Source organism: Phragmites australis, chromosome 17 (genome assembly GCF_958298935.1).
Source record: "Phragmites australis chromosome 17, lpPhrAust1.1, whole genome shotgun sequence".
Classification (NCBI taxonomy): Eukaryota; Viridiplantae; Streptophyta; class Magnoliopsida; order Poales; family Poaceae; genus Phragmites; species Phragmites australis.
The window spans coordinates 27785205-27800552 of NC_084937.1; the positions used below are offsets into that span (position 1 = coordinate 27785205).

A 15348-nucleotide genomic window follows, 5' to 3' on the forward strand; every position below is an offset into this window, starting at 1 on the left:
GGGAATGCATCCGGCCGCGGCCACGTGTGAAGTCTTTGACTCGCTTGCGTTGCCATGTTTGGCTTCCCTTGGATTTCTTCTCCTGCTTTCGGACTTTTTTCCCAGCAGACGGGATAAGGCTTCGCTGACTCGCTGATCGATCTCACGACGTCACAAAAAAGGTTCTAGACCTGGAGCGGCGAGTTCCAGCACCAGAATAGCGCATTTTGTCGCGGCAAAGTTTGGAGACGACACCTGAGTGAAAAGACGGGTGTTCACTTCAATCCCAAACTTTTCACTTTCAGACCAAAAGCCACCAAGACAAGGCTTCCATTTCTGCACAACTTTGTTATGAGCTTCTGCTTGTTCGGTCAACAAACCAAAGGATTTCCAAACGGACCTGGTGTGTGGTGCGAGCGAGAACGCATGAGGCAACTGCTATCCTTTCGAAATTCAACTAGACCATTTGCAGAAGATTAGAAAATCAAGGTGAGTAGTATTGAGGATATTAAATAGCGAGCCTGAAAGCAACCCCTAGTCCTGATAATCCCAATGTTACGTGAATACGAACGACCTGGTGATCATCATCTCACAATCTTCACATGGCAAGTTTTGCATAGCTAAAGCTCAATTTATTTGCGGACTAAAATACCAGAAAGCATGCGCGGGTTATAATCCAAACGACACCATTAACCTCCTGATTCTAAAATCACGACAGTCATACAGAAACTAAGTACTTAGAGATTAGGTATCAGGACATGATCAGCTATAAACAGTCACATCGACAACCTATGTTTTAAGATGATCCCGCAATTAAACTCAAAATATCAGCTAAGAAAAGGCTCCAGTATCACGTTTGATACGAGAAGCAGAAGGTCGGGCACTAGAGCATAACTGTTATTCAGAGTACATAAGAATCGGTGAACCACAAAGTTCTGTATCAAGCTGCACTTCTTACACCACCCCTGAGGGAAGCCGGAGCACCAGTTGCCCACCAACCACACTGTACCACCACAATCACCGTTAGATAATGTCCAAAGTAGCAGTGAATTAACTTTAACAGTGACACCGAATGTACCTCTTCACATAGTAGTAGCAGAAATCTGCAAGGATGAACGTCTGCACGATTTCTGACAGAAGCACCATAGATGGCCACAAGCCATAGCCCAGAGCTGTCAACAGACGCCCACGCGTGTCCAAAACCTACATAACAGAATTTGTTGCTCAGATGATCAGAGTTTGAATATCACGTGCCTTGGATGAGTGTAACACTAAGCAACATGAACAAGCTAGAGAATTGAGAGTCTGAATGTAAATCATGGCTAGGTAGCTAGGGGAAACTACAATAGTCATAAGAGTGAGACCACTGAACAGGCTAGAGAATTGAAACTGGCTTCACTTGCCTAACCCCCAACCCCCGCCCAAACAAAAAAAAAAAGGAAACCTGATTGTTCAGCAACAATCTGTTGGGTATAAACATCAATAACAGTAGACGCATGCTCCTACAAAATCATAGAGTTGTGTACAAATTTTTGTATGCACTTACCAATTCCAATACAAAGGAAAGTTATGAAAATGTACAAGAAATAAGCTTGAGAGTTGATTTTAAAAGACGAACCTGTAGAACCCAGTGGGCACAGCTAAGAAACCTTGCGACTCCCAATGCAAATACATAGTGAGCTGTGAATGGTTCAACAATCTGCAAAAGATGGAAAACTGAAGTCAGAATATTTGATCCTATAAATCAAGGGAATTGAAACGTAAGATAAACAGGTCTACCTTGGTGTTTTGCATCAAGCGTAATTGTGGCAGCACCGAAACAGCTTCCAGGTAAACACAGAACGCCCAGCAGATCCGGTTCACAATGTTGTGAGATGTCGATGGATGAATAAGTAGTGCTAACACGGCACACGGTACCACCTTAAAAGAGAGTAACCAAAAAACCATTACAATAAGATGGCATGTATTACAATTTACAACTAAGATGTGCGAATGCCATGACAGAACAAGCAAAACTAGGCGGTATAGGTCCAATGCTTTCTGTTAGCAGAACAACTAGTGGTTAGGTCCAATGCAATTTTCAATGAAATTATACCCATACATAATACAAGTAGAGCTTTTAGTATCCAGAAAATATTAAAAAAACAATGATACAGATCGCAAGTTGTAAAGGCAGTTCTAGATTCATGAAGGCAACTCAAAACTAATTGTAAAAGAACACCACTGTAGCCTGTAATGCAAAATAGGACAACATGACCTAGGCCCACCAGATTATCCAAATATGGTCTATGGAAGCATGGGTAGCCTGGAAAATATTGCAAATGGTCTCGCAAAACAAAAGTAGCATGCATAGAAAGTGAGGGAAACCAGTTACTAACTAAATAGCAGCATGATTTTCAAAAACTTCACCAAATGACTTAAGTAGATGGCAATCTTTTTTATGTGCACCCTAATCATAAAGCTCTGACAGCCTCAGCCTTACTTAACAAATGTCGGCAGAAAGGAAACCTGTTGATGAAAGACCAAGACCAACAATGTGGCTCTATTGTGCACATATTGGACAACTCCAATATAATACCATAACCAAGGATGCAAGAAATTGAAATCCAGAGCTAAGTACAGCTCCTGATCTAAATTACTAAAAATGATAAGATACAAATTCGTAGGATCTCACCACATAGTACAATGCAAAGTTGTCCTTGTCCACCATATAAGTTGACCTCAATTTGAACCGTATCATGTAAATAACAAACAGTGTAGCCACAAGTGTAGCAGTGTCCAGAATTGTATGTATGTCATACTCCATGACAAAGCTGCAGTACAGTCTAACAGCTAGAAACAACGCAGTTAAATCCTGAGACTTGAGGGACAGCCCTGCAAGATTAAGATTGAAGGCCTTAAGACTTTTCGACTCTTAGTAAATCAGAGCATTAGTACCTAAGGATGGGGTGCATAAAAGAAATGCTGACATCACATGGCTAGGCTATCTTCAGACATAGAGTGACATGCCAATAGATTCCCTGGTTAAATCAAATAGCATATTCACAGAAATGAACCGTACAATTATAAACCAGGCGAACATATTAAAAAATATATACATTAAATGACGGATTTTTGAAGCATTTTTCACAGCTTGAAACGCAAGAATTTGTATGTTTAGACCAAATGATAAGCATAACACCTGATCGCGTAATAGAATGATCACAAGCTAACCCTGCGCTGCACCAATATAACCTGCTCTATACAAAACACGTCAAATTCACAGATGAACCATCTACAGATCTCTGATACGATAATTCCCAAATCCAAATTCTAAACCATGCCGAGTAGCCACACAGCTGGTTGATATCAAAACCTATGCATTGAAGCTGCTAGAAAGATCCAAAACTGGATGACACAGAATTCTATTGAAGATTTAATTTCTCTAACTTGCTTCAGTTAATCTCAACACACCACATCACCCTTGGAATGGAGACTAACGAATATTCCAGCCAAATCGAAGCGTTAATGTAATTAAACATGTCCACAATCATGCTGCAACTTGCTAACAAGGCACAACATATCAGACCAGCAATTAGCTACATCTCCCATACGAAATCCCCCACCCCTCCCCCTGGCCAAAAAAAATAAATATATCAACGTGAAAACCCTAAAATATAACATAACGGTGCTAAACATCTGTCTAGCTCCAACACAAATCTACATGCAGAAATTAGAACAAAACATAAACTCCAAAAAACAAGTAGGTCAACATATATTCCAACCCACCGCCCCTGCCGCCTCCTAGATGTACACCGTAACGAACCGTCGATTCTCCGAAAAAAAATTGTGCAAAATCATGCCCAAAGAAACGTCTCGGGAAACGATAAATCTAGGGGTCAATTCCTACACCATCCTAGTCCTCGGCAGATCGGGAACGGGAGCCAAAGAGGGGGGGGGGGGGGGACCGAAAACAAACCAGCGCAGGTCTTCTCCTTGGTGAGCTTGTAGATGAGGACGCCGATGCCAAGCGCGTGCGCGGCCTCGGAGGCGACGAAGAGGTTGTCGTGGTCGTGGACAATGAAGCGGATGAAGACGAGCGCGGCCATGCCGGTGACCACGGCGAGGAAGGCCTTCACCTTGGGCGGCTGGCGCCGCACCCACGCCGTCGCCACGCCGAGCGGCCGCTTCGTCCTCCTCATCTCGCCTCGCGTTCGCGTCGCCTCACCACCACCTCTGGTCGAAGAACACGGGAGCTTTCTTCTTATTATTTTTTCCCCTTTTTTTCAAAGTGGGTATTGGTTAGGGCGACGGATAGATCGATCGGACAGGAGTTATTGCTGGGTTGGCAATTCTGGAGAGAGGAAGGGATTAATGAGAGGCCTATGCCATGGAAGCTTTTGGCCCCTCTTGTTGTCGCTCGTTTTAGATAACTTCTAATGCTGTGTAAAATCATCTCTAACAGCTATCTTAAATTTTTATCCTCAAAATATTATTACAGTATCATCTATCACTAGCACAGTGTACTATCATTAACACTGTAGCAGTACTGTTGGAGATGAATTTTTCAGTACTACAGTAGACCGCAAAATACTGTAGCACTGGAATTTGCAGATTTAGGGACTCCGTTAGAGATGACCTAAGACATGAGATAAATAAGAAATTTATGGTAAAAAATAAATTTATAACATATGTATGTAGTATTAGTTTTTTAAACTTCTAAGATAATTTATTATCATACACTCGTTTAGAATTGTTCTGGGAGCTCCTTTTTTTTCTATTTTAAACAAATTATTTCTCTCTTATCTTTAAATTGTTTGTCGTGTTATTCTTTTATCTTTAAATTGTTTGTCATATTTCTTCCGTTTTTTAATACTTGTCATTTTTGACTATTTTATTTGTTTTTAAATACTTATCACTTCACATTTTTTAAGACGTAGTTTTCAATTTTATCCTTACAAAATATCTTTTATCCACTTATTTACGATATGTTTTGAATATTTTAGCTAGTTTTTAATGGTATTTTTGTCATTTTATATTTAAAATTTGTACTATCTTTGTTATGCTTGATATACGTATTTGATCAAAAGTGATAAGTATTGAAAAATGAAGAGATGTTTTTTTTTCTTAGATGTATCTAATTAATATATAAGAAGCTAGCATTAAGAGTTCCTTAGTCACGGGTTTTACCTAAGGGCAAATTATCTCTCTCCTGATATGGCGCATTCCTACAAGGATATGGTCTTCTTGTTGTCAGCTCTAGGGCCTATAACAATAGGCAGAGATGTAATCGGACGGAATATAATATCGTTGATTATATATTATATTTTATATTTTTTATTGAAGTTAGGGTCAGATATAATAGTATTGGATACGTATGTGGGTAGTCTCCATAGTTAATACAGATTGACACGAATCGAGTATGTGAAAAATCAGACGCAGGTAATATTAGTCATGAATACTTCTTTAAATATTGAGTAAAACCAATAACCATATAACTATATCATATATGTTAGGATCGTTCGATCATTCTACATATACAAAACTCAACTACATTAGTAGTTCAACATATAAATTATCTATATGCTTCCATGAAAGGGATATGTTGGAGCGAAACTGAAAAAATTACAGGTGTTCAACATGCTGACTAAAGTTTCTTTTAATTATTTGGACACATTAATGATTTCAAATAAAAAAAATCTCAACTTCAAAGTTGTAGATATCAACGAGAGCTACAATTTTTATAGAAAAATCATCTTCATCTAACTCCATATTAAAAAATTACAAGCTCAAAAAACATACTCAGATAGTCATTAAATAGTCTTCGAATATATATGATAGATGCCTATATCTCTACATCTGAATCCAATACATCTATCAGACTTCGATATCCAACAAAAATCCCCGAATATCTAATTTTTAACTCTGAAATGCTATACAAACCCTTAAAATGGTCAATTGATAAATATTCAACCCGTTTGCGGTCCTAAGGCCATCTCTAACAGCTACCTCAAAATTTTGTACTCTATAACATTATTACCGTATTCACTATCACTATTACAGCACTATCTGTTTCAACCATCTCCAACAGATACTCTATAAATCAACCATATCTTCTCTCTCTTTTATTAAATTATTTTCCTTTTAACCGATCCGTTAACTCCCACGTCAAAAGTCATCTTCTCCTGTAGCCCCTGTCCATCCCCATCCTCGTTCACTCTGCCGCCGCTGCCATGTCTCGCCGCAACGCCGGGTCCGCGCGAGAAGAAGGTCACCTCCAAACTTCTCCAGACCTCGTGCAAGCCCCCGTCCCTCCCCATCCTCGTTCACTCCGCCGCCGCCGCCATGTCTCGCAGTAACGCCGGGTCCGCGCGAGAAGAATGTCACCTCCAAGCTTCGCCAGACCTCCCGCTCCGCCGAGAAGATGTACAAGATCGACTTCCACCTCACCTGCATCGTCGCTGGGATCATGTCCGACGCCAACATCCTCATCAACATCGCCAGCCTCCACGCCCAGCGCTACGCCCTCTCCTACCAGGAGCCTATCCCCATCGAGCAACTAGTTCAGTCCCTCTGCGACACCAAGCAGGGCTACACCCAGTTCGGCGGTGGGGGTGCGACGGATGCACCCAGTTCGGCGGCGACCATGGCCGGGATGCGGGCGGCGACCATGACCAGCTTCCCGATGGGGTACTCGGACATCCCGAGCCCGAGCGCCACGGCGGCGGCGTCATCCGACTTAAGAAGATAGGCGAGGGAGTCCTCCTCCGCCGCGGGGACCACGAGCTCGGTAGCGGCGTCCTGCGGGTGACAGTAGAGTGTTACAGCTCCTGCATAGCGTCCGCAAAATAGCCGGCCCTCTCTCCTCGCTTTGCCGGCGCCGTATCACTGTAGCGGTGGATACCGGCTCCGCTACAGAAGAGTTCTAGCGCTACAGTAGTCTGTAAATCACTGTAGCATTGGATATCGGCTCCGTTACAGATTTTGCTGGAGTTGTCCTAACAATATCTGACTCGTAGAATAGCTCGTCAACAATTTGTACATAGCGTGCGTCGAGCCGGTAGCTAGGAGGGGGCAAGTAGCCTAGCCCACATGGCATGGCAGCCCGAAATACGAGGCTAGTCAAGGAGGAATAACGCCGGACTGAGAAGTGAAGACCGCCAGCGAGTAGCAACTACAGGCGCCGAGGTCAATGAGGATTTTTTTTCTGGCTGGATCAGGGACATTTGAAAAAAAAAAAGGCTATCGTCACATGTTAAAAGTGAGACACTTTTAAAAATAATAAAGTTGCCACTTTTTAATGGAGAATAGGTTAAAAAATTTAAAAATATTACATTCTATTACTCTTAAAATTTTAAAACACTATTTAAATAGTCAGGAATTTTTTGAAAAACAATATATATTATAGCTTAAAAAATTTCAGCAAGATGATTGAGGTGCATGACACGGTGCGTGGGCGGGGCAGTCTCGGCGCTCGGCTTCGCGTGGTGCGCCCCGATCGCCTGCGCTGCAGAGAGAAGCTGGCGCAGCGGCGGCGAAGACGGGTTACTCGTCATGGTTTAGCCCCCTCGCGCGTGCATGCATGCATCAGCCTGCTGTCGCCGACCAGGCGTGTTTGCACGCCTGCACAACCTACGGCTGCAGTCACTTCTCGCCGGCCCCGTCATGGCGGCGTCGGCGAGGTTCCCCGTCAAGCTAATTCAGACGAACAAAAACTGCGTACTCAACTTATTCCTAAATAACCATGCCTGTGCGAAACATCCAATGCTTCGATTGCCCGTGAAAACAGCAAAAACTGGTCTGTACGAATTGAACTGGTAGTGGCTTGGTTTCAGAATGTTTCAGACATAAGTTTGCTGATAAAAGTTTCTTGCTGTTTGCGCATTTCAGATCTTTGCCTCATCTTTGAGTTAGCTATCTCTTAAGGCAGTCTAAAACAGCTCTGTTAAGTCATTAATGGAAGATGAACATGATATAAACCAGAGAAATTCAGAACTAGCGCACATCCTGATGTGATCATTATGCAAACAAACTTTGATTACAGAACATGCTTCAAGATGCCAGAGCATCAGATCATGCATGCGGGTTACAGGCAGTGGGTTTCTCTCTACGGGAAACAATGTGCTAGGCTTTTGTTCATCTCATCCTACAAAATGGGCCAGATCCATCAAACATGAATCGTGCATGGAATTTTTATATTTTTATATTTAGAAAAAAATGCAAAATAGGCATACATTTAATTTTTTTAGCAAAACTAGGTTATTACCTTCCGTAGGTGCTTGTCATCCTTTCAGCGGACAACATGCTAAAAATAAATAAAAATATAACATTTCAATGCTCTCAAAATTCAAAACACTATCGAAATAGTCATGAATTTTTTTTGAAAAAAATGTATGATACCGATGATGCTATAATCTAGCTCTCTAAAAATTTTCAACTCAAACTATGATGTGTAGAATGAAAAACAAAAAAAAAACAAATTTTATTGTACAAAGACAGACTTTGTAAAGTGAAATTTGTCATTTTTTCTCATTGTACCGATCATAATTTTTTCTAAATTTTTTTAAAGCTAGATCATAGTATCTCTACACCAATAATTTTTTCAAATTTTTTCATGACTATTTTGATTTTTTTTTAAAAAAAATTGAGAACAATGTAAAGTAGCATTTTTAAAAATTTTAAACTTGCCACCTCGTAACAAGCGACAACAGTCTAGTTCTACAATTTTTTTAAATAGAAGTTTATTGTTATAATTTTTTATTTTTGAAATATAAAAATAAAAGGTCGCGCACATGCCCCTTCTCTCTCCTTTTGCTGAAATTCGTTAGAGCAACTTCAAAAGACTAGCTAAATTATGCCATCCATATATCTATATGGAGGGCCATCTAAAAATATTCCACCTATATATCTTTTAGCACTCCAACAGACCATCTATACTTCATTATCTATATTCCACTCTCCTATATTTTAGTCATTTTTAACTGAATTGTATATATTTGGGGAAGAACTCCTTCCTCTCCCCTTCTTATTGTCCCCGCTACTACCCATCTTGCTCCAGTCCTGTTGCCCCCACCGTGCGAGGTAGCCTCCCCAGATGCATGTGTTCCTTCTCGTGGCCTTATCAGATGAGAGGTCCTTCCTAAATCAGCCTTGCGCTCCTCATCGTTGCCAGCGCCACCGAGCTCCACCTGGAAGACAAGCATCACATGGGAGTGCACGTGCATCAAGGCTTCCGTGGGAGGTGGCTCGCAAGGGGGAAGAGCCAGTTGTGGAGGTCCCAGGAGACCTAGATGCGGTTGCCACTGCCGAGGTTGGCTCGCTCGTTGTCGACGAAGACCGCTCTATCCTTCTCCTTCTCCCTGTCGACGGCCCTGTCCTTGCCGCAGATGTCGGCCACAAGATCCACGAAGATCTCCCACTCCTTGCCCCAGACAGTCACCCTCGGCGGCCCGGTTGAACTTGGTAGTGTGTGGTGCTCTTTGCAAGAGGAAACAGGGGAGAAATGGGCGGAGGATGGTGGCGGGAGCTAACGATGGAGCGATGGTTGGGGATGGCATGGGGGGAGAGGGACGTCATATTTGGCATGTGTGAGGCCAGGTATGGAGGGCACATCAAAATAGCGAGTGTGACGGCGTCACTGTTGGAGACGTTGGAGACTAGATTTTAGGCATTTTGGCTATCGAGTGGGATGACAGGTGGGATAGAGAGACTGCTAGAGATGCTTGAGCATCTAGACTCATAATTCGTATTTTGGTAATTAATGATAATAAGAAATTTGTAGGCTAACATGTTTATTTGAGTTATGAAAAGATTAGTCTCAAAGGTGTTGCGAAGCTAGAAGAAACATGTGTGAAAAAGATAAAAATTAATAGCTCAAGGCAAATATGCAATTATAGGGTATTTTCTTTTGCCGGTCAAAGAAGATTAGAGAAGAAAGTTAATCAGATTGATAGGATAAGTGTCGTACTATTAAGAGGAGTTAATGCGTGTTTACTTGAGACATCTATAGTGCCACAATTGTCCATACTTGTATTTCATATATAGTGAGAAATTTAGTTTGAGAGAAAACAAAGAAAGACGACATTTGGGGTGTTTCTAAGTTGTGACGGTCTGACCGCTGTATAGCAAAAACTGTTCTGTTTAAGTTTTAAGTGATGTGGTCTAACCGAAGGGCTTTACCGATTTGACCGCTGTATAACCATGTTTGAGATGTGTTTGGACCTCAGTCTCAATCTGACCATGATGCAACCCGATCTGACCGCCAAGGAACAAAGGGGTTCAGATCATATGCTCTGGCTGGTGGTCTGGCCGCCCAGGAACAGAAAGTTTTGGTACTTTGTTCCCTATTCGCTGTTTGATCGAGAGGGCTAGCGGTCTGATCGCTAGCCTGTGTTAGAAGTCATCGTCATGACTTTATAGTTGTTGAACGGCTGGTGGTCTGATCGCTAGTTACTTGTGGTATGATCGTCAATGTCGTATAGGTGTCAAATCAACAGAAATGGTCACATTTTGAAGTGTGACCTATATATAGTTGCTTGACTTGTTCAAGTGAGGTCTTGCCTTCCTACTTTACCTCTCTTGACTTAGTGGTTGTATTTTTTAAGCGTGAGAGTATCTAGTGCATTACTTTGAAGAGTTTGAGCATTGAGCCGCAAGTGATACTTGAAGCAAGCGTCATCGACTTGTTACTCTTAGAGTTTGCTGTCTTCTAGACGGTTTAAAGGTTGTTACGCTGTTGAGCCATTCAAAGAAGATTGTGAATGAGTCACGATGGTGATTATGAGAGGTTTTGAGCACGTCTTGCCAGAGAGGCAAAGTGCTATTCTAGTGGAATTGAGATATTGAGTAGTTTTTATTTTATTCCAGCTTAAAATTAAGTTGCAAGGTGTGAGATATTTCTTGTGTGAGAATTGGATATTTGATAGAGAAACTGTTAGAAGCTTGAACTCACCTCAACGTGGATTATGGGTGATCAGTAACTCACCGATACCATAGGATAAATTTCGTGTGTCATCATTCGAGCAATTTACTTTATACAATTTATATTCTAAAATATGAATTGTTACATATCACATTAGGATTACAAATTTTGACATAGCTCTTAGTTATTTTTATACTGCTTTAGTGATCTTTAGTTTATTTTTATAAATTTTTTTAATTGCTTAACAATTAGTTTTAATATCGCCTACTCACATCATCTAATCGGTTTCCTCGAACCTACATATGCTCTTATCCGCACGGTTCTACCGTTCTGCAGAGGCACAATGACACGCAGATTGGTGATGCAGCAAGAGCACCGAGGTGGTGTGCCAGCAGTTAGATAAGGCCACCACGTGGGAGGATTCCTGGCTTCAATTACACGTGACCCCTACATATGGTTTACTAATGCGTTTCACCACCGAAAATTACCCGCGGCCGGTAACTACAGTAATCACATAGTAATTTAATGAAATTCGGTAAAAATTAGACAAATTTCGTCAAAGTTTATTTTTTAAAATTTTAATTTGAGTTTGATCGAAAATTGGTGGACTTATGAATACAATGCCAACCGAATTAATCGGTAACCGAGTGATTATCGATGATTTTTTTGAACCCTCCCCCTACATCTTCTTCATGTACAAATGGCACCTCGAGTGCTGGTTCCTATCAGTGTTTTGGCAGCTTTGCGTAGGAAATATTCGATGGTTTTATTGATCTGGAGAGCGTGGTTGTTTCGAAGATCCCTAGTCACAATTCATTTAACAAATATATCTAAAACTAACTATATGATACATGTAACATATTATGTATATCCAGAAATCGGTTACACCATTTTTGTTTTCGGGATGATACTACTCCATATTTAGGCATCCAAATTCAAATTCAAACAAACTATTTTTTATACTTGCCTTTTCATTGTCAACGAGTTATGTTGGAGAGGTAACTTAGGCCCTGTTTAGGGGAGCTTCTGGCAGCTTTTGCTTCTCAGAAAAGTTGAGAAGCTCCCCCAAACAGGCTGATTGCTGATGAGCTTTTCTGAGAAGTAAAAGCTGATTTCTGGTGAAATGAACTAAAAGCTGAAAGTTGGTTGAAGGTGGCTTTTCTGAAAAGCTGGTATGCTGATAAGCTAAAAATTAAGTCCATAAGCCAAACCGTTTATCTCAGAAGCCATAAGCAGCTTTTCAGAAAAGCAGTTTTTCAAAAAAAATCCATAAGCTTCAGCTCCCCAAATAGGGCCTTAGATAGTTAGATATCACATGTAATATTTCAAAAACCGTTGCAACATTATCGGGTTTTTTACTCATCTGAATTTCGATGCATGCTTACAAGTTAAGTCAGTCTCTAGCTATGTCATCATCTTAAAAGTTCTATCTTCATCTATATGATGCATGTTCAAAAATATCATGTCCAAAAGTTCATATTGTTGTATACACATTTTCTTCCTTTTTTTTTTTACGAGAAACAGACCACTTTATTGATGACTTAGACGAGGGGTATTATCATGGGTAACCAAATGCTCAACACAACGGAAAACTTGCGCATGCCACACAACAAATTGGGTAGTGTGTTTCGCCAGCTTTTGTTCTCTCTTACAGCTTGGAACTTAACTTCGAGCAAAATGCAGCTAGCCTGACTCATCAAAGATAAGCTTGAGCGGATATTCGTGATGACTTTTCATCTGTTTATACGTGCCTAAGATTTTTCATTTTTTAAGTGCCTGTGGATTGTCTAATAAAAATATATCAAAGAAAAGATTTTGATAAAATTCAAGCATAAGTGATTGCACTATACGAAACACTTTTTAAAAGAAAATAGACAATCAGTTATTGTAAGGAACGGGACAGATCGATATTCAGTTAAAGGGAAAGCGAGTGATTTACATTGTAGAAGGGTTTTTTTTAACACAAAATTATCACAAATTCTCACCTTGTCAACTGAACTATTTTTCTGAAAAAATAAAAAAAAACAAGTTATTTGAGAAAACGGAAATAAATAACTCCAAACCGCAATGCTTCTACGCTGCGACCTCCTCGTCCCCATTCCGTACCACCACGACCACCCATCCCACCACCGCCCACCGATCGGTCGCCCATGGACGCCGACGAACCCTCCGCCGCCGCCTCCCGCTCCTCCTCCGACGACACCTTCTTCGACGCCCTCGACTCGCTCCCTTCCCCTCCCCCTCCACACACCCCCTCCCCCTCCACCCTCCGCCGCCGCCCGCGCCGCGCAAAAAGTCTAAAGCAGCCCGAACCCGTCCTCTCCCCTTCCCCCTCGGCCTCCGCCGCCACCTCCACCATCACCGCCGTTGACGACGGGACTCTCAGGCCCGAATCCTCCGAGGCCACCAGCGCCCCCCGCTCTCCCCCGCCCACCGAGGAGGATAAGGATGCGGATGTTGATGTGGATGCTCGTGCCTCTACCCCGACGCCGGCGCCGATGCGGGGCATTCTCGAGTACCTCGCCGTGCTCATCATCAAGGCGGTGGTCTTCCAGGTCAGCGCGCTCATCAGCTGCCTCGCGTTCCCGATTCGTCTGCTGCAATGGTGGTTCCTCTTCGTGATTGACCCGCTCAGCCTGGCCCGGCGCGCGAGGGCGTGGGCGCTCGGGGTAGTTGGAGAGGCTGCGGGCGCTGTTACCGCGCGGCTCGGAGGAGGGGACAGTGTAGGGAAGGTGGCGCAGAGGCTAGTGTGGGGGTCGCTCTGGGCCGTGTACGTCTGTGTGGTTCTGTGTGCGCTGCTGATTATGGCGTTCCTGGGAGGGGGGCTCTTGGTGGGAAGAATCGTTGAGGAGCCTGTTCAGGTGACGGAGACCCTGAATTTTGATTACACCAAGCCTAGCCCGGTTGCGTTTGTGCCGGTGCCGCGGTTGGTTCCACCGAATCAGCGGATGCAGCTCGTGGTATCGCTGACGCTGCCGGAGTCGGATTACAACCGGAGGCTCGGTGTTTTCCAGGTATATTTCCTGCTGGTCCTTTTGAAAGCAGCTTTGCATGATAATTCCCTTCGAAAATATTCATTCTGTACTGAGGAAAATCATGACTTCTGATTGAAGCTTTGTAAATGAATCGATGCTAACAATGTGGGCAGGAGCATGTTACTGGCTCTCATCTCATAGTTGCATAGCATACTTGATTAATGAGAAGATAACAGTTGTGAACTCTTCTGTGCATTGAGAGGTTCTACTTAAGTGTTTGTAAGAAAGATACTGTGATTAGAAGGTTTGTGTTATGCTCTGTACTTCCTTGACCTGCATTTTCAACAGTACACACTGCGTTGGGGTTTGCATTATATACACTCATTTCTAAATTTCTCCCCTGGTTACACTAACGGTTAATTTCCATCTCATTTGCCTTCTTCCGTTGTGCTCAGGTAAAGGCGGAGTTTATATCTGCAGATGGCAAAGTGATCTCAACTTCGAGCCAACCATGCATGCTTAAGTTCAAGAGTGTTCACATGCACTTCATAGAGACTTTTCTCCGAAGTGTTTCTCTTTTGTCTGGCTATTCCTCAGAATCTCAAGTTATCAGACTAAAAATGAGGGGTATTACTGTGAGTTCGGAACCAACAACAGGAGTAAGGATAATCCTAGAACAAAGAGCAGAGTTTGGTCCTGGTGCTGGCATCCCAGAGATCTATGCTGCATCGTTAAAGCTTGAAGCTGAACTTCCTCTTTTCAAGAGAATACTCTGGAACTGGAGATGGACTCTTTTTGTTTGGAGCAGTATGGGGTTCTTTGTTTTTGAATTGTTGTTTGCCCTTGTTTGCTGTAGACCTTGTATATTTCCGAGGAGTGGACATAATGCTGCTGCTCCTTAGGCTAACTCATGTAATGTACAACTCCGAAATAAATGAAAAGACGACGTTGATGTGGTGCGATGGACTATGTTTCGCCACTGATGCTTTGCCACCAGGCAAGTCTCGTTTCTGTAAAGTTTTGGGAGAGTTTTGTGGATGATAAGTTGGCAATATTCAGGTAACTGTAATGTGAATGTGATCAATGGACACACCAGGTTGGAACATCTGAAAGAACAAAAGGTACTGACCATTCCTTGGAAAGCCTCCAAAACATGAAGGAAGCACCGACTGACCTGAGCTGTGAAGGATGAAGATGTTAGGGATTCGAGCAAAGTTGGAATCGAGACAACAGTGATGGCATAAAATTTTGATGAATGTGTTTTCTGTGAAGAACTCCACGAGGTAGTGGATCATTTTTTAGAGCCCATCTCTGCCGTCTGCGCTGTCACTGTCTGCTGCCTCAAAGTAGAACTACTCTAGTTAGGACAAGAAATCATGTTGCAGTCCTCCTCAAGGGAACTGACTAATGCCACCGATGTTATTCTCTGGGTCAGCGCGACACATTTCAGGATGAACTCTGATCTGGTCCTCAAGGGAAATGACTGATGCCACT

The 15348-nt window shown here is 42.4% G+C and overlaps 3 protein-coding genes across 3 annotated transcripts; 2 read left to right on the plus strand and 1 right to left on the minus strand.

The window, feature by feature from the left end:
- Window positions 1-628: 628 nt before the first annotated feature.
- On the minus strand, window positions 629-4328 carry LOC133897521 (uncharacterized). Its single transcript, XM_062338283.1, has 6 exons — window positions 3938-4328; window positions 2654-2853; window positions 1759-1899; window positions 1598-1678; window positions 1058-1182; window positions 629-982 (listed from the first exon to the last, which is right to left on the minus strand). Exons 1-6 carry the CDS (start codon window positions 4158-4160, stop codon window positions 934-936), a joined length of 819 nt encoding a protein of 272 aa, XP_062194267.1. The 5' UTR covers window positions 4161-4328; the 3' UTR covers window positions 629-933.
- Window positions 4329-6382: 2054 nt separating this feature from the next.
- Window positions 6383-6709, plus strand: LOC133897046 (proteasome subunit alpha type-4-2-like). Its single transcript, XM_062337631.1, has one exon. The coding sequence runs from the start codon at window positions 6383-6385 to the stop codon at window positions 6707-6709; it is 327 nt and encodes a 108-aa protein (XP_062193615.1).
- A 6241-nt stretch (window positions 6710-12950) lies between these two features.
- Window positions 12951-14816, plus strand: LOC133897803 (seipin-2-like). Its single transcript, XM_062338632.1, has 2 exons — window positions 12951-13893; window positions 14310-14816. The coding sequence occupies exons 1-2, from the start codon at window positions 13030-13032 to the stop codon at window positions 14754-14756; spliced, it is 1311 nt and encodes a 436-aa protein (XP_062194616.1). The 5' UTR covers window positions 12951-13029; the 3' UTR covers window positions 14757-14816.
- Window positions 14817-15348: the final 532 nt, after the last annotated feature.

Bases quoted from the DNA above. Each gene is read 5' to 3' on its own strand.
- LOC133897521 (XM_062338283.1), bottom strand. From the start codon at position 4,160: ATGAGGAGGACGAAGCGGCCGCTCGGCGTGGCGACGGCGTGGGTGCGG. The intron at 1,900-2,653 runs GTGAGATCCTAC...CTCTCTTTTAAG, and splicing joins ACTTTGCATTGTACTATGTG to GTGGTACCGTGTGCCGTGTT. The intron at 1,679-1,758 runs GTAGACCTGTTT...CATCTTTTGCAG, and splicing joins GCTTGATGCAAAACACCAAG to ATTGTTGAACCATTCACAGC.
- LOC133897046 (XM_062337631.1), top strand. From the start codon at position 6,383: ATGTACAAGATCGACTTCCACCTCACCTGCATCGTCGCTGGGATCATG.
- LOC133897803 (XM_062338632.1), top strand. From the start codon at position 13,030: ATGGACGCCGACGAACCCTCCGCCGCCGCCTCCCGCTCCTCCTCCGAC. The intron at 13,894-14,309 runs GTATATTTCCTG...CGTTGTGCTCAG, and splicing joins GGAGGCTCGGTGTTTTCCAG to GTAAAGGCGGAGTTTATATC.